This window comes from Strix uralensis, chromosome 2, assembly GCF_047716275.1.
Source record: "Strix uralensis isolate ZFMK-TIS-50842 chromosome 2, bStrUra1, whole genome shotgun sequence".
NCBI lineage: Eukaryota > Metazoa > Chordata > Aves > Strigiformes > Strigidae > Strix > Strix uralensis.
The window spans coordinates 46126202-46151286 of NC_133973.1; the positions used below are offsets into that span (position 1 = coordinate 46126202).

At 40.1% G+C, this 25085-nt stretch overlaps 1 protein-coding gene across 1 annotated transcript; it reads left to right on the forward strand.

The window, feature by feature from the left end:
• Positions 1-12202: 12202 nt before the first annotated feature.
• On the forward strand, positions 12203-21438 carry TASL (TLR adaptor interacting with endolysosomal SLC15A4). Its single transcript, XM_074860924.1, has 2 exons — positions 12203-12384; positions 19345-21438. The coding sequence occupies exon 2, from the start codon at positions 19346-19348 to the stop codon at positions 20222-20224; it is 879 nt and encodes a 292-aa protein (XP_074717025.1). The 5' UTR covers positions 12203-12384; position 19345; the 3' UTR covers positions 20225-21438.
• Positions 21439-25085: the final 3647 nt, after the last annotated feature.

The window sequence follows — 25085 nt, forward strand, 5'->3', positions numbered from 1 at the left end:
TAAACAAGATAAACAGTGAATAAACAGAAAAACCTACTTCCGTGGTGTATTTTGTACAAAGTTCTCAGATGATTAATGGTGGAGCATGTGAGTCTGCTAAAACAAAAGAGGAAAGAGAGTATTAGAAATCTCAGAGGCATTTGAAATATAGGGAAGTACAGTTCTAATTAATTCACAACACTATTTTAAAGCATGACATGAACTTTGAAAATAAATTATATTAACATTAAATAATTATAATTATTACATATGTGCATAATATATATGATTTAGTAATTTTCTTCTTATATATGTAATATAAACGTATAAAGTTTTGTATAATAATATTTCCAGGTATTATATTAAAATAATACCACAGTATACATCAAATAGCATAACATAGTAAGCAATTTTCTAAGAGTTGAACACCATTCATTTTCACAGAATAATTTAGATTGGGAGGGAACTCAGAAGGTTACCTCATTACCCTCTTCTAAGATTAAAAAAAAACACCTTTTTTTTTCCCCTGGAGATTCAGTTACGCTATTCCTTAAGTTCCCAGAGGACACAACATCAAAATAAAAGGATTTTTTTCCATACCTTCTCCTGCAAGGACTGATTCTTACTCTCTTTTTGCCTCTTCCTCTTTAAAATTTTGTAATAATTAGAAGGCTGATATAAAACAAAGAGCTCTTCTGTGGCTGAAATGCTATGTTTTCCTTATACTTGTCAGCAGAAGGTTTTACTTTTTATCATTTTGACAGCTGAGACAGCATATGTGAAACAGGTGATCTCGGCTAACAAAGCATATTTCTCATGACAGCTTGCTGGGCAGGAGAGGAAGGATTTAAGAATTGCATAACAGAATTAAGCACTGAACATTTCAGATGCTTTAAAGTCAGTTCAGAGCTATATATTTTGGCAAATAAATGAGAGATTTTTTCATCAAAATGGATTAACTCAGAGAAGTTATTTTTAGTTTGGAATATTAGCTTTTCTCCAGGTCAGTCCCATAAAATTTGAAGATCAGATTTATATCGTTATACAGAAAACATCTCCTGAAAGAAACACCCTGCACACTATCTTTTGGCCGTGCAAAGAGCCCTCATCAGGTAAACTTTAAACAGCCAGTCTCCCAAAGAAATCTGATACACAGTCAGTCAATCATTGAAGAAAAGGCTGTTGTGGAAGAAGGGTGAGAAGCTGTTTTCCCTGAATGTGTGGTGTCCTGCATGTAGAGTGGCTGGTGTGTGGATACTGTATTTGTTACACAGTCACTCTGCCTCTCTTTTGTTGACTCGAGTTCAGAGACTGTCTTGTTTGTAACAAATTTCACTGGTCATGGGAAAGTTCATTCTACAAGTTTGTGAGCAATGCTCGGTTCATTTACCTCAGGAGGCAAAGAGGAACTGGAATGTGGTCTGCCAAAGAAGCAGTGCAGGTGGAGTGTCCAATTCTTAGCAAATCTATGTGTTATCTCACTAATACAAATGTCAAGAGTCTCAAACGGTTCCTCTCACCTTTGTGCCTTTAAACATGAGCCATGCCACCTGCAGCAGGGAAGTCCAATATTCTTCTGTGGTTGTGGGCCTGAAGAGTGGAGAAGTGAAAAAAAAAATGTAAAAGGATGATTTCTTCTAGTCTGCAGGTGAAAGAGCTTCTCAATTCCTAAATGGTTTCATAACAGTCATTTTTTTTAGATGATAGGACAAAGTCCCCTCTCCCTCTCCCTCTCCCTCTCCATCTCCCTCTTCGTCTCCCATGTTATTTCATGAGGATGGTAGCCTACCAGTACAGATTGTATCAATCTGTAGCTGCCAGTGTTGTGAATCAGAGTGCTGGTAGTGTTTCCTCTTTTGTGAGCTGCTCTAAGAGCTGCATCTTGGATGGGAAGTACCCTTCAGTAGCTACGCAGAGCTGGTCAGACCTGCTCAGTTCATTCCAGAGGTCACATTGCTTTGGCAGGAGAGCAAGCAACAGGATGGCTGAAGTTATCTCTTCTCTGTGCTCTCCTTAGCCACAGCTGAAAGGCAGGAAGGCAGTGACCAAGCAGCTTCTGCTCTTCAGGAGAGCTCGTGCTTCATGCTGGAGATACAGCTGGGTCTGTGGAGAAATTGTGGCATGTAATGAGAGATATGGAGATATGGTCCACTCCTAGTCTTTTCTTTAGAGTGATGTCGCTGATTCAGACACTTCAGTTAAACAAAAAAAGTCCAGCCCTGCAGGGTAGCCATCAGAACCCAGATCTTCTGTTTACATAGTTGACCTTAGCAGACATCTCTAGAGCTCCTCAGTGCTATGAGAGGTCATTCTCTATAATATGACCACTTTTCTCTGCAGTCCAGAGTCTGTGAGCAATAAGCAACCAACCTGCTTTAAGGGCAGCAAGCAGCCTTAATCCTGAGTTTTGCCTAGGTATAATAATACAGTGTTCACAGTACTGTGTTCTTGTACAAGGCTAGATACAAATTTCTGTGACCATTGATCCCATTATGTATCACACATGGGTGAGTCAGGGATGTTGTGAAATATTTCCTCCTTTCTTGTAACAGTAAATCCATAGCAGAATGTGAAATATGCTCTGATGCTAAGTGCTCCTTATCTTATGGCATCTGTGTGTGTATAATTATTTTACAAACTTCTATTATTTCATTTTGCCTTGGCTGATTTAGCATGAGTGGCTCCTCAGTTTGATGATGATACAGATGTCTGTAGGGTCACTGTAATTTTTATGTTACAATTTCTGTGTTATAAGTAATGATGTTTGTGTAGCTTGGTGTGATATGAGACAAAAAAAGTTAGAAATGGTGCAAATACTAGACAGCTCTAATTTCTGATGATTTATCTAGTTCTTTCCTAATAAGTATCTTTACCAAGTCAGGCAAGATGCAAACTACCTAACACAAAACAAAAGGTAAACAATTTAAAGGGAAAAAAATAAAGGAAATAACCAACTTTGCCTGACAGCACAGGCCTACATTTTTCAACATTTCTAGAATGCCTAGAAAGATACAAACATTCCTTAGTATTGACTTAGGAGTTAAACTTTTTGGTTTGGTAGGTGTTATTGCTACTTTTCCTGGTTTCATAACTGCTTTTTAAAACAAAAAAAGAAAGAAACAAAAACCTGTGTCATCCACATTGTCCTGAACCTCCTACCTCTTGTTGATTTTCAGAAATCTCTCTGCTCTTTTGGGATTCTTGATGCCAGCATTCAAACTTGTTCCAGTAATATCTTTTACTAGGGAAATATTATTACTTGACCTGTGGCTGCCTTCCTTGGTTAGCTTTCTCTCTGCAATTTTTCTTAGCGGTTACTGAAATCACTTGAATTTGTTTCCCTTTTGTGTAACCCAATCCAAAAGATTGTCTTGTTTTCCTGAAAGTGTTATGTAAACTTGCTATTAAGTGATTTTGCAAGTTGAGAAAATGAGTCATGTAATATTTACAGATGTCATTTCAGAAACATAGACGATGTCAGCAGTGTTGGCAATATAGCCCAAATTATCAACTATCAAAAGTTGCTTTGAGCACAGAAATATTTCTTTACCTTTGATCTCCATTTTTCTCCATTGTGGTTATTGTGTTACCTCTGTGTCTAGTTTCATATTCAGCTTTTATCTGTTGTGTCATTGTAATAACAGTCACACATATTTGTGTATTGTAGCGATCTGTTTTCACACATCACTGTTATTTTATGTTGAAGTAGCAACAAATATTTGCAGAGAAATATTTGTTGTCTTTTGTACTGAATACTGTATTTTCTACCTCCTTCCTATTTAGAATCACAGACCAACTGAAGCAGGAAGGCACCTGTGAAGATCATCTGGTCCAAACACAGGCTCAGAGCAGAGTCAGTGAGAGCAGGTTGCTCAGAGCTGTGTCCAGTTGGGTTTTGAGTGTCATCAAGGATGGAGACTCCACAGCCTCTCTGAGCAATCTGTTCCCGTGTTGTTGGACCATCTGCACAGTAAAAAAGTGTCTTATGTTTACATGAAATTTCTTGTATTTCAGTTTGTGTCCATTACCTCTCGTCCTGTCACTGGAAAGAGCCTGTCTCTGTTGTCTTTACTCCCCTCATCAGATATTTATGCAGATGGATAAATCCCCCTGAACCTTCTCTTCTCCAGGCTGAGCAGTCCCAGTTCTCTCCACCTTTCCTGATATGTCAGGTACTCCAGTCCCCTAATCACCTCTGTGGCCCTACACTGGACTTGCTCCAGTATGTCCGTGGCTCATAGTGGGGAGCCCAGCACTGAACCCAGCACTTCAGATGTGTCTCACCAGGGGTGAGCAGAGGGGAAGGATCAGCTCTCCCAATCTGCTGGCAATGCTCTCCCTAATGCAGCACAAGATAATGTTGGCCTTCTTTCAACAGGGACACACTGGTGGCTCAGAATTTCAATTTTTTAATTTAAAATGTTCTACCTTATTCCTAAACAGTTGTATTCTTTCTGTCCCAGTCTTCCTGAATATGTGTATGTATCTTCAGTAAATCCTCCAAGCACCACATCAAACATACACTTTTCATTAACTAAGTTCCACCTTAAAGAAAACGTATTTGTTTTTTAAAGAAACCACACTGGATCCATTTTTCTCAAACTGTTTTCTTCTCATTTGTGTAACTAAATAACCTTTTGCTGTCAGTTTTCCTTGCAAAATCTCAGTTTCAACCTCCATCTGAAAAAGCTTCCTTGGCTCTCTATGCCTGTATAATTGCTTGATTTAATGTTTTTCTGCCCCTTACAACCATCTTTTTCAAAAAATCAATTCAGCAACCCTTAGCTTTCAATCTGCTTTTCAGAAACTTACCCCTGGTCCCATTCGTCCCCCCCACCCCCTCTGCCAGGTCTCATGCCCCTGAATATTGCTTCAGCAGCAAACTGTAATGAGCATCGTTTGTTTGTTAGCAGACAGAACCAACGATTTGTCTGCAGTTGTTCCAGCCTGTCAGATTTGCTGCTTCTCTTTTTATTGTTTGTTCATGGCATGTTTGCCCAGAAATACCTAACTCAAACAAAATCACAGGCAGTGGTTTGCTGGCACCTGGTTTGTATGGACCAAAGTGCAGAAGGGTTTTCTATTATTATCTTGTTAAAAGAACTCAGTGGATCGACTGCTTTTTCTGTTGCTGCTTCCAGATTTCTCCAATCATCTCCATTTTAAACCTCCTGAAGACAGTGCCTGAATTCAAACACAATTTTCAATTGAATGTTACTGGCAGAGAATTTAGGAAAGCTGAAAAAGTTGGTTGCTGGAAAGATGAAGGATTAAGAAGCAAGGGATGTGGAAATCAGAGTCAAAGTAAGAACCAGTACTTGAGAAAACGACACACGAAATTCAGCCAGTTATCACTGGATGGCTCTACCTAGAAATTACAGACATGTGCCAATACACCTGACGTAACCAGACCTCTGCAATACCTCTTGGGTTGCTGCAATTTTTGTGGTATTTTGATACACTATAAAAAAAAATCCCTTCTTAGCAGCTTGACTGGCTTTGATTTTATTATGTTACACTGAGGTATAGTAAGAAACTGAAAAAGAAGAAACCCCCCATCTATTGCTCAATCCTGTTTTCCAGTTAAAAGCTCTTTGCCTGATCCTAAAGCCTCACCACTAGTGGCTAGCTGCCACTGAACCAAGAAGTACATTAGCAGCGTGACGCATGATTTATTTTTAACAAAGACTCAATGCAAGCATTGGAATTAGAGTATATGTATCATATGGCAGGATTTCAAACAGGTAGGCAGTGTTCCAGCCAACCTGTATTGCCTTTGGAAATATCATTTGAAACTTTTATAATACAATTAACTAGTCCCTCCTTTGGAATTACACAGAAAATCCTGGTTTATCCCAGAGAGTCTGTCTCTGTGGGAAAGCCGGGAAGAAAACTGCCAATATTGTACTGAACTAGTCCTGCAGAGATGAATATTCTTCCTCGTCCTCAAGATGCAGACAGGTGAAACAAGCAGCTCCTCCTCTTATCAGCTGGGATTTGCTGAGGCTTAGAGGTTATTAAATCTGGAGACCTGCTGAGAAGGGATTCCAGAGCTCACCCAGAGGCAAAAAAGCAGAAAAAGGCTCTTGGGGGAAGAAAGCCAAGGGGAGGAGAGAAAGGTAGGCTACACCCTGCTCTGGCAACATTGATAAACCAACTCAGGCTCTGCTGCTCCCTTCCTAGGACGGTGTGGTGGGCTGCTGGAGTCTCTGCTCTAGACACCGCATCTTTAAAAAGACTCCTTTAATAAAAGGTAGAACTACATGCCAAGCAGCAAAAATACTTCCTCCCAGACCTACTAGTTAGTCTTATCACTAATCCAATGATGTGCCTTTCTATCTGGTACATAGGATGTAATTAGCTGCTACTTAATTAAGTGAGAATATGTGAATAATCATTTCAGACTTGTGAAGCAAAGGATGCAGTATAACATCCCTGTGGGATTCCTGCAGTAGGAAGTGATCTGAGATAGGAGCTCAAGCACTTTTTTATTCTGCAGGAGATGCTTTGAAATGCAGGGATCTGGGGTGGCTGCTTTATTTGTTTGCCACCTGGAATACTGATTTTGATCACTCTTTTTTGCTACACACACTCAGGCTTACAAATAATAAGAATTTTTTTCACATTGCTGAAATGATTTATATGAATTTCAAGCATTTAAAGAAGTTTTCAATATATGAAAAGCATTAAATAAAACTAAAACTGTGAGAAACCACTAATCTTTCAGATTATATATACATATTTTAAATGTTTGGATACTTACAAAGGAATGATGCATCTTGGGGAAAAATCCAGAGAAAAAGTCACTGCTAAATTTTCTCTTTGAAAATGGGCTTTTAAAGACATGGGCAAGGCCTACCACAACACAAATTCTATGAAAGGAGCAGAACTGATATCTTTGTATCCTTGAAAGCTTAAAAAATTACCCCAGAAGACTCCCTAAAAAGATCTGGAAGGTGCAAACATAAGCAGGGTTATAGCTGCTGTTAAACCCTTTAGCCGAGCTGGCTGGTGAGATGGGGAAGAATATGCTTCGTTGCTTAAAGAGTAGTTGTGGTTTGCACTCTACCCAGCATACTGCAGTTTCAAGCTCCTCTCTGCTGCTGACTGAAATGCATCATACCCTGAGGTATTTCAGTCAGCAGCAGAGAGCAAGCTGTACACAGTATTTATGGTGTACATCAGTATAATATATATATTTATGTATCTACACATTGTGGAACACCTTTTATCCTCATTATTATTTGAGGCTAGAGGGGTGTTAAAAAGTAGGTGGCATTTAGGGTTTTTGTTTGTTTGTTTAAAACAATCCATTTCTAAGTTATCGATATAAGTAAAAAAAAAAAAAGGAAAAAAAAGGAAAAAAAAAAAGTTTCTTGGCTTTTGGCTAGATATTGACAATGGAAAGAGGGCATCCCGCCCAGCACACTACCTTCTGATGCTTTACAGGCCACTTGTGATTCATGCACTGCAGACTAAATAACAATGCTTATATGCTTATGTGCCCATATGTGGTTATGCACAGAAACCACAATATATTCTGTGCAATCAATGGGATCACTTGTACAGTAAGATACTTTATTCAGAATATATTGGTGCAGCATTATTTATGACCTTCATTAAAAAAATATGGGTTGAACAGTGACCACTAAAGGTAAATAAAGGATTATGAATGAAGAGAGGTTGAGATTGAAGAGAAAGATTTCTGAACTGTGACAAGACCAGTCTCCTAGTTCACGTAAATTAGTGAAAGGAGAAAAAAACATGAACTGAAAAGACTTCATTAACTGGCTATTCAATACTAGAAAAGACTAATGCTGGGAATGTAATGTAGAACAGCTTCAACATGCTTTGTCCAATACTGCTGTCTTTTCTCATAGAAAACTCCCTTTGGCCTTGGAGATTTTATCATTTTGTGTATAATTTTATCATATTTCTCAAAAAGCCTTGCTTTTTTTTTCTTGATTTTCACACAGATTGAACCTGTAGAGATGACTGGATATAACTAAAATATTTATGTGAGCCACATAAAGAATAAATTGTATATTTTATTGATTGGAAGGAGCATTTAAGGCAGCAAATATTCCCCATTACATTGTCACTTGAAGTACAAAAAGCATATTATAATGCAACAAGGAATCAGGAAATTCATGGCCCTTGCCTCTGTAGATAACTAAAAGTTTTAGTGGTCATTTGTATGATGAAATTACTATTTTATTTTGAAGTATCAGACTCCGGGTGCAAAACTTGATTGATTTAGCCATGTGGAAGGTGCTGTGCTCCCTCACGCGGGTTCCTGTAGGTAAAGCTGTGGGCCCCAAGCCCAGCCAGACTTCTCAGTTCTGTGTGGGCAGTGGCTGGCCATGGGCAGCTGGAAACAGTAAATACAGGTGGGTACCAAAACTCCCCCACCTTTTCCAGAGCAGCAAGGTTTTTTTTTTTCTCCTTGGAAGTGCGTGGCCAAGATGATAATGATGCCACAACCACCTTTCTTCCATGTAACAGGCAGAGGGCTGGAGTAATTAATCCAGGATGTTCCCTTAAGCCTGAGATATCTCAAAACCAGATTTGCATGGCACTCATTTGGAAGATAGGAATCCTTACATTTTACCTAGAAAATTATATTCATCTATTTTCCGCTACCAACAATGAAGAAAGAGGAAAAAACTGTGTAGAATGGAGGCTTCTTCCCTGTTTAAAGACTGATGCTTTACACAAATAATTGATTATACTGGTGTAATTAATACATTGGAAACTGAATTTCAAGCTCTAATCAAGTGTGGCATACTGGGAAGCTTGAAATATAACTGCTTTTGCTGCATAAGGAACATAAATCATTCATGATTGTTCTTTATGATGAAGTATTGGATAATGTGCTTATCTCCTTCCCATAACCTCTTCCCTTCCAAAGACCAAAAGGATTCAAAATATACCCTTTGTCATATTGCACAAAGTAATTATAAACCAGGTGATAATTTTAAGGTGTTATCTTTAACCTTCTTAATTTCAAAATTTCTAGTTAATGGTATAGACATACTAAATGGGGATAGAGCTAAAATTATTTGATAACCTGATAGAGCTTACTGTGTACATATCTGCTTGAATATATGTACAGGAAAATAGATTTATTTTCTGCACTTATTTCTACTATTAATTTTAACAAATAGCTATGGAATATTGGTCCTCTCAAAGGCTCCCAATTTATAATTTCTAGAATACAAACATTTCACCTGCAAGTGACAGTCAGCTGCCTTTGCACTCTTTGACAAAACAGGCCCAGGCTAAGCAGAGATTTATTTATACTGAACCTCTGTGGTAGAGCCTGTAGCTATACAGAAGGAACTTCAGCCTTCTCTTGTGTTCGTGGCAGTGTAGTGTAATCAGTTACAACATATTGAGACACGCTAGCTGAATGGCATCTGTGGGCAAGGTTACTCGTTGAAGAAATGAGAAACTGTCTAGTACTATCCTATAGATGAGGATGAGAATGCTTGGCAGCATTCTTCTGTTCTGTTTACATCAGCCAACAGTGCATCACTTTTGGAGCAGATGTGAACAGCGAAACATCTGGTGCTGAAACCTTATCTCCATGGGATGTGTGGTCTGGGGAGGTTATTTTGGACTAACTCCGCTGTGGTCCCTTGAAAGCCCATGATGAAACTTGCCCATGGCAAATTTCAAGTATGGTCCTGGTGTGTGTCCTCCTGCTGAGTTTCATCCAAAAGGAATCTGCTTCACATGCTTCAAGAGGCAAACCAAAGCACAGTGAGGGCATGCAACTGACAGATTTGTTTTGAAAATAAACTGAAATAAAAAGCTAAGATAGATGTACTTAGGATCAAAATTAAACCAGTTTCCTAGATGAAACTCCCTGGGAGTAGAAGAAATGTGGTAGAGAAGGAAACAGGGAGCTATGCAACTTACCTGAAATGTTTTTCTTTTTTGAGGGTGAGGGTAACACATTCTTGATGCATTGGACTTGCTGTAGAGAGGCACACTGACAAAAATAAGTTGTTGTGGCCTCAGACAAGCTGAGCTACATTTACAGATGAAGAGACTGCATGAATGACTCCCTGAGGTGCTGAGGCTTTCCCTCTCCTCTCACACTTATTCCACTGGGCGTGGGAGGATGCAACACATGCGGGCATCTTTGCGAAAGGGGTCAGGTGCCACTATGTTGTATAGTCTCCCAATTCATTCAGCTCTGAATCTGGCCCTCAGAGTGCTACACTCAGAGCAGTTGATAAGTCACAACATAGAATTTCATATAGGACAATGCCTCTTAGCTGAGGATGACCCTTCCAAGGTCATGAGTGAACATGGAGAAGGTCATTAGAATAAATGAGTGTCCCCAAAGCCTACACTGTCAGGATGTTAATGTGAAATTTATATGATACAAAAAGACAGTTCTACATCTCCCTTCCATAGGGACCTATAGCTACTGTGCAGAAATACAGACAGTGTTTGCCTTCCTCTAGAGCACTAAAAACACTACATGTGCATGACTGGGAAAAAAAAGGCCACTTATTTTTTTCAAATGTAGGTGCCTGAAGGTAAGTCTGAAATACTTATTCAGATATCTCTATGAAAGTAGATTGATTTTTCAGTGGTTCTGGATAGCTGTGCTTTTCTGGCTGTGGAAGCACTTTTTACTTTCAAAAATCTGTCCATTTATATCTTGCTGTTCTTACATGGATTTAGATGATTTAAAATATATTTTGAAAACTCTCTGAGGACCTTTACCAAAATGCTTTTTTATAGTACCAAAGTAATAATATCCCAATAGTCTAACTAGAAATATTGAGCTCCTGTGTATATAGAGCTCTCTGGATCTACAGAAGAGGCAAAACCTCCTAGTGATTTATCTCTTGTTCCCCTCAATACTATTTCAACCAGATACGGAAATACCAAAAAAAGTGTTGGACCAGTATAAATTGGACAAGGCCTGAGATTGGTCCACAGTACCGACGAAAGATCAAAGAAAAAAAATACAATAAATTTAATATTAATGTTATGTTAAGCATAAAAGAGTTGTCACTACAGTAGCTTTGTTTCCACAGGGAGCACTTTTACAGCAAAGATATCTGTTGAGATTTACATTAAACTGCCAATTTTGTCCAGTTTTTGTGCTTTTTAGATGTCGTTGATCCTAGTATAGCATATGATTTGGTACAATATTATTTGATTAAACTGTTGTATGAATTAGCTAGGGATGTGTAGGTAGGGCGAGACTGACATATGTACTTTTTCCATGACTATGGCTAAGAAGACTTTGGCTACTAGTCCCGATCATGTATCATATCACAGCAAATATTTAGCAAAATTATGTTAATAGAAGCATTGTGCCACAACATATTTTCTGGCTGGCAGAGTTGGAGGCTTCTGAAAAGAAAAAACTAAAAAATAGGTCCTCAATAAGGAAGTTAAAATACACTCAGAATGAAAATAAATTTATCTTGTTATTGCAGTGTATGGATGCCTGATGATGCCTTTTTAAGCAAATTCTGTACATCCTACTGGGAGCAATTCAAACAGTCAAGTTACATCCTTCAAGCAGTACTTGTCCTCTGTTCTTTAAGGAATACTCCATCTCAAAGACATATTCATTGTCCATACACCTCAAGCTTGGAGGCTGAACTTCCACTTGCCCAAGGTATTTTCATACACTGCCCCTGCTAAGACAAGCTGCCTGCCTGGGTATGGCAGGCACTAAGGTACTGAGTGTACCTCGAGCCTAACTTTCCTTGTGACAGGTTTTGCAGATAGATACCAAGCAAAACCTGATAATCCAGCTGAGCTGTGCTGTTTGGTGGAAGCTGAGATGTATGAGGGTCTGTAGACAGCAAAGTAGGCCTGCTGTGAAATGCATTTCTGCTTTGGCATCTCACTCTTCCTACCTACTTGGCATGACAATCTTGACATGTCTAGACATCTTGCTGTCTCATTTAAAAGGAGAATGATAGTGGTTGAAAAGGGATACACTCTAAGTTGCCAACAAATGAGCAGTTTCTCTAAGATTGTTCTAGCTGTTCAGTTCACCAGGGTTTTTTTGTATAACAGTTAATAAAGAGAAGTCCATCTGCCTGGACTGAGTGTGTTGCAATCCGCTATTTTAACACTACGCAGTTTCACAACGAAGTTTCATTTAGACATAAAAGAGGAAGCAAGTTCAGCATGCTGCAGTTCAGTCAGTTATAAAACCCCCTCATCTCCTAAGGGACTTCCTTTCTATACTTCTGTGCTATAGAGGATTAGAAATAAAATACATGTCATCTTAGAATTGTATGTAAAAAGGAAAGAAAACCAGAACTTTGCATTTTGGGGTAGGACAGACACACGGGAAGCTTTAAACTGCTTAGAAGACAACAAATTTTCTGTACCTGGTCAGCTGCTGTATCTTTGGAGGTAAGAACTAAAATATACTATGCATTATATAAATGTATGAAAATGTTGTTCTTGCTTATCAAAGTGTCGTGGTTCTGTTTGTGTGGGATCACAGCTGGTAGCTGGTAAAATGAAGATGTACTTTTTCTATTTTGAATGCATGTGCGTGTTTGCAGAGTCTCAGCTGCTGTCCACATGCAGTTCCTGCTGCCTTAAGAAGTGATGAAAACATTTCAAAAGGCCATCTTCACAACCATGACTGACCATGATTGCAATGCAACTTCAAAATGCAAAAAAATCATTCCTCTTATATTTCTAAAGTCTTTCATAAAATCATACTAAAAATGTTTTTAAGAATACTTTTAAAGGGAGCCTTAAGAGGTATGTTGCTTTAATCATAATTATGGTATTTTTATTAATCTTTCTGTGCATGTTAGTGTACTGACTAAATAATGTCTTTGAAGTACTCTATTTATAGATTAGAAATAAAAATAGACACCATAATAGATAAACATAGGCATTATATTTTAAAAAAAAGTTTGTAGAAAAAAAGCTGAGACTTCTCTGAAAACAAGATGATGTTAAAAAGTATAAACAAAGAAGCTTTATCATTTTATTTTCCTGATTCACAGTGAATTTCCTGGTTTGCTGCAAATTCACAGTTTGACATGGGTATACACACACAACATGCAACTTCCTCCCTCTTTTTTATACCCTACAGCAGATGTGACTTATGTTTCAATGCTTGTTAGTGCACCATTTCCCTCACTCTTTCTGGGAAACCCCTTCAGCCTTTTCTGTCTTTCTTGCTTTACCATTTATTCTTTTCACTTCTAGAAAGTGTATTTTCTTCTATAGGAGTGCACATGAATTTATTTTCCCTTTATTTCAACTGATTAGATACAAAATATTGCAGTCCATATAGTTCAGCCATGACAACAACTAACAACTCATTAAAATAAGCACAGAAATCCAGAAACATGAAATGATTTCCACCCCAGAAAGACATAAAAGAACAGTGTAGAAACAGAGTGTAGTCAAGTCATCCTTATGAATGTGGAGTCCGACCCTTTCCTGCCTCACATTTCATGTCGTGGCTTACAGTTGTGGACATGAGATGTAAAATGCTATCAAACCAGATTGATGGTGTCCTAAAAAAAACTTTGTATGGGTATAGATGATTAAGAAAAGTGTGGAAAATGGTGAACCAGACTTGCTCTGTACAAAGTTTCAAGGAACTTGAACTGATAAAAGAGACTTGGATGGGAAATTATTTGAGAGCTCAAGAAGCTATATTTACCCACATACAGTTTTAATTGTATTTTTTATGGAAGCCTGTTCCCTCAAACTCCACTTAAAGATATAACAGCACTCGAACATACAGTAAGAATGTATTTTTTTCTAAATGAAAGAAACCAGCTTCTCCTGAAGCTCACTGCCATCCATTTAGCATGATTAAAAATGGGTAGACACTTGTATGACAAGAACATTCAACAGTACAATAGACATATAAAATAAAATGTGTTCTTGGGGAAGATGTCTCTCCTCACTTGCTTTCTTCAGCCTGTCCTTCAAGGAGATTCCCTCATACTCTTGAAATACAGGATTATTATCCTCTCAAACCTACTCTAATTGTTCCCCCTCAAGATAGCCCATATTCCCCCATGGGAGAGGTACTCCTAGCTTTCCTGCATCTCTTGAAATGTTGACATGGACTAAAGAAGATGAGCTGAGCTTCCCTTCATGTGGGAAGACCAAAATATCAGAGTGGAGAGAGCTGCAGGGAGGGGACAAGAGGGGTTTGCTCATGAGCGCTGCTGAAACAGCCTCACAGAGCAGTCCCACAGGTCCCAGATCTTCCAGAGCAGCAGCAGTAACAGGGAGAGGAAGTTACACATGCAGTGGGTAACATTCAGATGCTTGTGCAAAAACACCTCTTACTATTCCTCTTCTCTTCTGCCGTGGGCAAAGTGGGCCAACTCCTACCTCAACTAGCAGCCACTGTTATCATAGAATCACAGTCATAGAACAGCCCAGGTTGGAAGGGACCTCGAAAGATCATCTGGTTCAACCTTTCATGGGAAAGGGAGCCTAGGTGAAATTATCTAGCACCCTGTCCAGTTGCATCTTGAAAACCTCCAGTGATGGGGACTCCACCACGTCCCTGGGGAGGCTGTTCTAGTCATTGTTTGTTCTCACTGTAAAAAATTTCTTTTTTATATTGAGATGAAACCTCTCCTGATGCAGCTTGTACCCATTGTCCCTTGTCTTCTCCATGTGGCTCCTTGTGAAGAGACAGCCTATCTCCTCTTTGTAGCTGCCTTTTAAGTGTTGGAATACTGTGATGAGTTCCCCCCGCAACCTTCTTTTTCCAGGGAGAAGAGTCCTAACTCCTTCAGTCTTTCCTCACAGGGCGGGTTCTCCAGCCCTTTGGTCATCTTTGTGGAGCTCCACTGTACCCTCTCTTGTCTGTCCACATCATTCTTGAATTGTGAGGACCAGAACTGGATGCTCCAGGTGTGGCCTGACAAGTGCTAAGTAGAATGGGATGATCACATCTCTGTTTCTGCTAGTAGTGCCCCTGCAGGTGCAGCCCTGATGCACATTCAGTTTGTTGTCCACCAGGACCCCCAGGTCCCTTTCAGCAAAACTGCTACCCAGCCACACAGATCCTAGCCTGTACTGGGGCCTTTGGTTATGTCATCCTAGGTACAGGGCCTTGCACTTGTCTTTGTTAAACTTCATACTGTTATTGCTAGCCCACTCTTCCAGCCTGCCCAGGTCTCTCTGTAAGATGGCTCGCCCTTCTGACGCGTCCACCTCACCACACAGTTTAGTGTCATCAGCAGTACCCAAGCCAGCCCTGAGCACTGGAGATAGGCCTTATCAGTTGGGGTTCAGATACCAATGACCTGTGGGTTTCAGGCATTCAGGAAAGGCTATACTCATCCATATGCACATCTCATTATATTCTTCACTCTCCTGATTGCCCTACACTGGCTGCACTTAGGCTTCCTGGGAGCTGTTTCACACTAGCCCCAGTGGAAGGTGAGATATAAGTCCTGCAACATATGCAGGCTTGCTCTCCAGCCTATCCTGCTTGCCAGGTGAACTCTTGCATGCATGTCCTGCAATCTGAGGTAGATCCCAGACCTCACTGAAGGGATCTGTCTGTAACTCCACAGCCTGGAAAAGTGTCTCTTAAAATGGGAAAAAATTACTACAGATGGATTCACAGGATTTGAGTTCCCTTGAAACAGGGAGACTGTCATCTGGGGTCCCATCTACTAAGTCAGCTAGAATTTAAGGTATATGCTGTGATAAAACTTGAACTCCAACAACCAGCAGCACAACTTTAGTGCCTTTCAGAGACTTGCTCAGGGATTTGAAAGCCAGACATAGTCAAAAAAGCTTGTCTCTTCTATGAGTTTCCATCTCCTCCTTTTGCAGTGCAAAAGAATGTCCCTCTCCCCACTGAGCTGTGATCCCAGCTGGCACCACATTCTTTTCGTTCTCCCTAGCAACTTTTCATCTTGCTCAGGTTTTTATATAGGACACAATTTATCATATCTCTTTGTGTACACTTCTCAGGCTTTTCTTAAGCGTTTTCCTTATCCTGAGCCAAGAACTTCCATTCCGTTTGCCTGCTCCCAGACTCTAATCTGAGGTCTTTATGCAAACATTGGCACTGTCTCCAAGCATTATAACCCAGCAAATTTGCTGGCACTCAGAAAATATTTGGAATACCACTGGATTCTCCATATGGCTTTAAACATTCATCCTGCCTTTAGGCCTTTCTGCTGATGATGAACTGAACAAAAACCTCAGGCAAGATATATGAGTTTTTAAGATCATCTGACAGTAATAAAGACTACGTCAGACAGAAAAGATGGTGTAAACCAGACAGTCTTCCTCTGTCTCCACTAGGCTTAGATAGAATGTAGTCAGCTCCCACTGCCAAGATAGTAGCCACACAAAGAAAAATCTCTTTGTTCACCTCACATGCAAAATGCAACAGATCAGAATTGTAAAAGGGACTGTTTTTCCTTGTGCAAGGGAAGTCATGCAGTTATTTTCAGGAAGAGGGAAGTGAAATCTGAATTTAAGGAGCATGAAACCCAAAATATTGAAAGACATTAGATATAATCCCTGTGCACTTGGAATCCTGGTGTGTATGTGTGTCTGTGGCGTGGAAGGGTGGTTAAGAGAAGGGGCACGAGAAAGTAGAATTAATGAAAACTGTCATCCTTATCAGATGTAAAATGCAAGAATTGAAGCTGACTCAATTGCATGACCAGCCATTGGTAGTGATGGAATAACAACTTGACAGAGGTATATATTATATTGAGTACTAGGACCAGAGATATATGCACCTCTCTCTTACATTCAAGCTCTCAACACTGCCTATCAAAACTTCAATCAGATTTCCTTGAAAAGCTGGGAATAGTCAGATTAGTGTGACAGCCCTTGCCAACTTCGGAGGGTAAACTTGTAACTCATTCAGTGAAACGCACAACTCCTGAGCCTGTTGGGAGCCTAATTTTTTTTTTAATTTGCCAGTTCTTTTGTTTCCACGACTGCCTCAGACAGTGTGCTCCAAAACTCTTAAAATAAGCATTGCAGAATGCAATGCAAAGAAATGAAACCAATGGTTTCATTTCCCTAATGTATCACCTTATGACAGAAACAACATACATCTGGGTAGGAGGAAAGACAGAAGTGTCACATGCTACCTGAACACAACTGGCTTTGCGTATGTTGGCTGAGCAGAGAACAGGCCATACGTTATATTTCCACCCATTTCTCAGAATCTACAGTACAAATAAGCGTATAACAATTCCAGATTCATGCTAGCCAAAGTCAGTGGTGACTTTGCAATAAAGCCATCTGGGCTGTGGATGACTGGGGGAAGGGAAAGAAGGGAATAGAAGCAGCAGAGAGAGGGGGATGAGTTGATAACCTGAGTAGCTCTAGCATTTGGCTAAGATTTCTGTGGTGGCACCTTCATCACAGCTAAAACATAAAGCAAGACAACAGCAACATACTGCAAGGAATGCCAAGCCCCAAACATTATTTTTTTCCCCTCTTGTGTAAATAGATCGCTTTTCATTAAATGTAACCTGCCTGTGGGAAATCTCACACAACTGGCAGCGGTAGAGAGGGTTCAGGGTCACCAAAGCAAGTGTTTGGACACATTTAATTTCCTTTAGTTTAATGGAAATTTCCTTCTGAAGGAAGTGTATTTTCCCTCCAACCTTCTTCTTCATAGCATGGAAATGATTTCCTGCCCCCGAGGAAAGTTTTTTCTCACACTGTCTCTTCCTAATATCTACGTAGTCTATATTCATGCTTAGCCAGGATTTAGCCAACATTTATTATTAATGCAGGATTTTGCACTAGCAACTGTGACATGTGAAATACTTTACTAAGAAATGAGAGACTTTTCAGTCTTTGAAAAGATGACAGCAGCATGGGGTAGTGCAGCATGTGCCAGAGAGATGCCACCTCCCCATTCACAGTTTGTGGGAAGATGTTCCCGTTCTGGTGCTCTGTCCCAGCGGGTGTTTTGAAATAGACAGGCAGACTGTCAAGTGACTGGGACATATGTTCATATCTGTAGAGACAGTATCTGTTAAGGATTAAAATGATATAATTGGATTAAATAGTAAATGTAGAAAAGTACTTGCTATTAAAACAAAGAGAAGTTATTTGTTCCTCTATCACACAAGATATTTTGTACCATAGAAAGGAAAAAAACAATTTTAATTTTAATTTATTTTTACTTAAGATTTACTTTCACTTTGCTGGACCACATGATTTCTTTGGGACATCTTTCCCATTGATCATGTCCTTGACATCTGTTAAAAAAAAAGACACAGAGGTGGATTTAAGAACAATTATGTGTTGGTGGATCTGCTAAAGCTTGGTCAGAACATTTACTGATGTGCAGATGTATGTGTGTCCTTGCTAGCAAGTCCTGTCTTTCATTACTAACATGTCTATGCAGCTTTTGAGATTGAGCTGCCTGCTCACAGAGTGGGGAGAGTTAGTGACTGCTGGAACCTGATTGTGCCTTTGTAGAAACGCAATGGAAACCGATTTCAGAGCTGGTGGTACTCATGAATAATCCAACAGTGAAGGAGCTGGAGTACTTCTGAAATGTGCACTTTCCTATGCATTGCACTGAAATATGTCTCTTCAAAAGTACACTTCAGATTTCTGTATCTAGGGTAGTCAGTTTAAGATCCTTTTATAGTAACTGGAGAGTGGTAAGCAAATCTAGGGCACAATTAATTTCATTTTGATTTAGGTGTCTAAAACAGGTCAGATGAATCATGCCTCCATAAAGCTTTGCTTTTACCACTGACATTTTCATGTCTAATAGTTATAGACAGTTAATTCCATTGTGCCTGGCATGCAGAAATGCAAAGTGCTAATTTAATGATCTGAGATATTTTAATGAAAAAGGAACCACACCTACAGTCATTGATTAGTCTGGAACAGAAGGGGTAATACTCTCAATATGAATCTCAAATCAACATAGTTCGGAGGCAGCTGACAAACCACACACAACAAAAGTTGCTTCAAAGCATATGACAAAAAGGGGAAACCCCTTGGCTTCTTACTGAAGTCAAGGGCAAAAATATATATATTGGAGTGTAAGTTATTACAACTGTTATCACAACAAACCACTTCCTGTTCCTCTCTTCCCAATTCACTTGTCATTGGATGTATTGGACATGCCATACATTATGTTATACAGAACATCCTTTGGTGTGATTAACAGCACAACAGGGAGACTAGCTGATCACTTCACTCAATGACTCAAGTCCTTTAGAAAGACGTGTTCAGATTGGAAACATCTCTTCACACCTAATAACAAACTTGTGAGTGTAATCACCACTCAATGACTTTGCAATGAACTAATGGTTTCTTCTTGTAATTTTTCTGTTCATTGGTGGTTCCTTTCCTCTGGTGAAGGATGCTGTCAGAAGGTTACCTTTATGGAATCGCCTACCTTTGTGAAGATCTCAACCCTGAGCTCTACAGCAAGAGATCAGCTGAGGAAGTGGTGTGTGAAATGAGGTCTATTAATTATTCTTCCACGGATGAAGGACAAGGAAAGAGCCTCCTTCAGAGATGCAGATCTGCTGGCAAGTGCATTTCCTCAGTCTGCTCTAGAGGTAGCAAGCACAGCAGAAGGCAGAAGGATAATCCCCTACAGCCTACACAGCACCACACGCCCTCAGGGCAGCCATCTCCAGCTATGCCTGTCTGTGAGGGGCTGACAAGAAAAGACACCTACCTGGTACCATCTTCCTGCAAAAGCATTTGCAAGAACTACAACGATTTGCATATAGCTGGGGACTACGTGGTGCCAATTAGCTCAGTCACGACAGATTTTACCTGTGACAGCGGCATAGGACCCTTCTTGGAGTCTTCAGAGATTCCTCCCCCCATGGAGTCTGTGAAGGTCCCTCCCTCCAGTGACACCAGCCGCAAGCCGGCCCAAGGCTACTCCTCATGCTGGAGGCTGGCGAGCTTAGCTGCCCACCAGCAGCCCCTCTCTGACTCAGCCCTGAACGACTACCTTGAACAGAAGCTGGTGGAACTGTATAAGCAGTACATCATGGATAGCACAGCAAACAGGGCATCCCCCACTCAGATCCTGGCCTCGGAGCTTATCATGACTAACGTTGATCAAATCAGCATGCAGATATCACGGGAGAGGAATATGGAGACCACCAAGGCCAAAGACATTGTCATTAGCCGCTTCTTACAAATAGCCAGTGAGAAAATATCCTCAGAAATTAGCACACCTAGTCTGCATATTTCCCAATATAGCCACACTAATGCATAGTATTTGAATGTCTACCATTAGAAAGATTTTATGTTCTGCAAAGTCAAATTTAGTTTCTTAAGACATTTTTCTGCTTCATAAAAATGCATTTACCCCCTACCACTTAAATTAAACCTTCAAGTACATATTAAATAGTAAAAATGTCTGTACTGTGCAGCCCCTGTTGTGGACTAGATGATTTTTTGGTTTGGGTTTTTTTTAAAAAGTTCTTCCCTAAAGGCTTATTTTAGTGAACCTCAGACATTAAAAAATTTTTGCAGAAAAATGACTAAGAGCATATGACATTCTTCCAGGCGCTCAGGTGTTCACTTTCTTCCCCACGTGCTTGACATATCATTTCAACTTTCCTCTATCTGGAGTCTGCCATTCTACCTCTGGGTGAAGCGAAGACTTACACAAGCACAGTGATAGCAGGGCCACAGAAATACAGAACCAAGGATGTCATCTAGTTCATCTCTCTGTCCCAAACGGCTTTATTTATGACATCACTCACAGAAGTTTTTATAATTTGTTTCTAAAGATATTAAGGGGATAGACACGTTGCGATTTCTTCCATACTAACCCTAATTATTTAACTGATGTCTTCCTGTTCAAAAGTTACCATCCCTTTTTGTGAAGCACAAACTCTGATTTCAAACAGACTTCATCAGTAGGACCGTACGTGTATACCAGTGTGTTTTGCACTGAACGAACTATTACAGTGGACTCTGATGACCTGTGATCACAGACAGACACCACCTTTGCCAGCTACTTAGAGACCCACAGCTGTGGCGTAGTCATGTAGGGACAGTGATGATAATAAAGGGGGAAGAGGAACAAGAATTCACCTTTATTGAGAGAATTGCACACTGAAAAAAAAGGGCTAATCCAAACCCCATTTGATAAATGCAAACAGTTCCTTTGAATGCAGAAGGAAAGCTGAAACAGACAGCTCAGCAGCATGGCTAACCACTTCTTCTGTTAGGATCATTGCTGTGTATCATAGGTCAAGGTCATTTAAACCTGATGTATTTCTAATAGGAAGGTCCTTTTCTGTAAAATTTCACTGATTCTTAAAAAAGAAGAAAAAAAAAAAGCTGCCTTGTGGCAAGGATGGTTACCTACTTTGAGCTTGTATAATGTATAACGTGTTGTCAATGCCAATATATCATTGGTTCAGTTTCTAAGTATCAGTATAATATAAATACTAATTTATAATAAATATTCATAAAGTATTTTCATGTTATTGATTCCAGTGTCATTCTGGCCTTTGTGTTCTTTTTTTATGAAAGGCATGCCTTTATTTGTATTTCAAAAAAAAAAAGTAAGGTAGTGAACATGTCAGTTTATTCTATTGCTGCTGTCTTTCCAGAGATTACTGGGATAGCTCAGTATATTTTCCTGCTTGTGCAGTGAAGGGGTATCCAAAAATCAGTTGTCATAAGAGCCTTTGATGTGTGAATCCAGAGACTGTACATCTGTTGCCATAGCAGCCTACCCAAATACTATTATTCAGCAATTCAAGATAGATAATTTCTGGTATATAATGTTTCTAGACTGTGATCAAATGCAATTTACAAATAGAAAAAAATGCTATTTTTAGGAGAAAATCACATTCATGGTAATGCATAGGCACACATGTGTGTTCTGCATGCAAAATCTATTACCAACAGACCTCTCAAATCTCTTGAAAGTCTCTCAGAATAAAAGGATGCACTGGAATCTATGAAAATGGTTTGCAGAGGACATCAAAGAGGAAAATATAGTAGTTTTTATTTCCTACAAATACAGATTCACGCTTTTCAAAACATGGGGTTTTCGTTCATGCCTGTTGACATTCAGATCACTGAATTTTAGTAGCAAAAGATGTAGTAGTAAGCAACTTGCAGAGTTGAATGCATAAATCAATACCCTCCCTGAAAGATCTGACACCTTCATGAGAAAACATAATCGATTCTTACACTCAACTCTACCCACTCCAAAGACTGTACCCTGTGGAAACAAAACAGCAATTTATCATCTGTTACTCAGAAACCCAGATCTTGATTTTCCCTGAGTTGATAGGGCTGTGATGGAGACCGACAGGCAGCACCCGCTCACCCCAGTGGGAAACAGCAAGGGCAGCTGGAGAACAGGGGCTGACAGTCTGCCCAAACCCGTGTGAAAACGTCCTCACCTTTACTGGGCTCACTCCAGAGGTGCTGTGTCAGAGGGGTGCAACAAGAACTGGGGGATCAGCCCTCAGAGGATGGTGCTGTTATAGCAGTGCCCTACAGAGCAGTGGAGAAGACAGACAGACCTTAAATGCACAAAAGCATGGCTCGTGCCTATGGAGGGCATGTTTGATACTTACATTTGATTAATCAGTCAACTACAAATCATTCCATTCTCATGCAGCTTTCTTCCAAGCAAATCACTTAATATAATCATACCTACTTTCAAGTAAAGGTCTTATTTTAGATTGTCAGACTGACATGAATTTTATTCATGGAAGGGTCATAATTGTTGCAGAAGCTGATTTATTCCAGAAAGACAGCATCAACAGCTTCTTCCCCACATATGGTTATTTTCTTTTCCCTGCCTAAATATAAATCCCCATTTCATTTTGAGCCCTGCAGTGTACGTGCTTCTCACATAAATTACATACCAGCCACATCCCATTATCTGAAGCAGTACAAAGTAGCACTAGGATTTAAGGCAGTTTCTACATAAACAAACAACTATTTCTTACTTTCCACTGTGTTCAGCTGAAAGTGCATTTATATCTCTGTCCTTCCTCCATTTAAAACTAATCTTCCTCTGCACAGGTGCCTCTCTAGGCGTGGCTGTTTCCTGCTAAAAGCACTTGGATAGCAATTATGCTGCTATTACCATGAGTCAGGTTGTTATCTAAAGCGATTATCATCTCTCTCCTTCTCCCTCCCTCCCCTTCTCTTCTGCCTCAGGGTCAAATGTTTAAAGAGAGAGATCCCAATTTTTTAGTAGCTCTGTTAAATAACTAATTTTTAGCCAGGGGCATATTGTTTCTTGACACGAGCTTATCAAAATGCTGATGGAGTCCCAGTGGCTGGGGAGAGCGTGTTGGAGAGTTTGAATTCTGCCCTCACAATACTTCCTAATAATATGGCGATTTTTATGTGACTAAGATCACTTAAGAAGGCAAAGAAAATTGTAAGGAATATTTCAGTAACTGGTTGTTATTTTGACCAACTGTCAAGAAACTGATCTCAGAAGGATAGTTTATAACCACCTTCCGCATACTCTAGCAGCTTCCTTAGGCATTTTTTACAGGACATATCACTGATTGCTGATATCATGATTATAGCAGCTAGGAGTTTTGTTGTTTATGTGTAGTGTAACTGTGCCCCCAAGAGTCTGAGCCCATCACTGTGGCAGATGAACACTACCTGTGTGCCCCCAGGAAGGCTGGGTGTGCAGTGTGACAAGAAAAATCCTTGGCAGGGGGAGAAAAGCAAGGGAAAAAGATGTCAGATTTGTAGCTCCTGCATTTGGGTTTAACCCCTTTGTTGGCTCTGATTTCTTATCCATACAAAGAAGCAGTGGGTGGAAGAAAACGGGATATAAAGTGTAGGCTGGGCTTTGTGCTGAATGTGAAAGCAAGCATTACATGATCCGATCACTGTGTTCAGATGAAGTTAAAAAGCTAGGCACCTAAAAATGAAATAAATTAAACTCTGCAGCACTGACTCCAGCCAGGCATATTGCTGGGGTTTCACCTCAGGGAAGCTGCTGCAGGGCAGGAGCAGGCTGGAACCTCCCAGCACCAGTGGGTTTGATGGAGCGCTCCAAGCTTCAGCTCATTCCTTTTCTACTGTCTTCATTTGCTGAAGCAACAGGCAGCTATTGAGGACTATCCCTTCCCTGAGCTTCTTTCCATCATTACTTTCTCCCAGAGATAGGACCTGCTAAGGATGTAACCAGCTGCCAGTATAAAAAGCTTGGGCAGGAGAGGGGTAAAGGAACTGCAGGTTTTGTTACCATGTTTATCAGAATTGCTGTAAAATATCTTTGTTACTGGTGCAGACAGGGAAGGTATCCTGTGTTCTCCCAGCTTCAGGAGGGACAATTACCGATTTAGGGAGATCATCACATTACAGTCATGACTCACTACAGATTTTAAACCAATATCAAGATATGAAAGGCCTGCTGCACTTTTGCTAATCGATGAGGTTAGTAACTTGCCACACATCTAGCTAAATGCAGCCTGTATGCCTACCACAGCTGGTGTGTGTCCCCTTGGTGTCTCTGGGTTCACAGAGGCAACCTGTCTCTGACAGACTGATACAACAGCTACAGACAGTGCTCAGAAGGGGCAGGAATTTCTCCAGCTGCATTAATTGCAAACAGTGTGAACACAACAGGTGGCTTAAATCAGTGTATTGCCGGTGCAAATTGGCAGGGTTGGCCTCTGGTTGGTGGAGCCATGGCAGCTAACACAGGTTGAGACCTGGATCTCAAGCTCTGTTGTGCTGGGTAAGACCATTTACAGCTTAGAAATGTATAGCAAAAAATGACTAATGTGTAAAGGAACAGAATTTTAGGTCAAACCAAAATTGTTCTGTGCATTGCAGCATTACTTCTGCTTCTGCTGTATTGGGAAGAGCTGGCTTGCTGTCTCCCCAGCATTAATGCCAACAGGATTAGAATGGTTTTTCAGACTATTAAGCAGGCTTTCTAAAGGCTGAAGGGAACAACGTTCCTGAGGCTCATTCTCAGCCCTTTTTACCTCTAGGCAAATGTTGGATGAACTACCTTGCCTGAAGTGGAAATCCCCTCAAGGAATATTAGCAGTGCCTCATTTTGAGTTAATATCTGATTATTCCTGAACTCTGTGCTACCGTTCCCCACAGCGTTACCCTCC

What these genes read in the sequence shown, in the direction of transcription:
- TASL (XM_074860924.1), top strand. Translation starts at nt 19,346, where the DNA reads ATGCTGTCAGAAGGTTACCTTTATGGAATCGCCTACCTTTGTGAAGAT.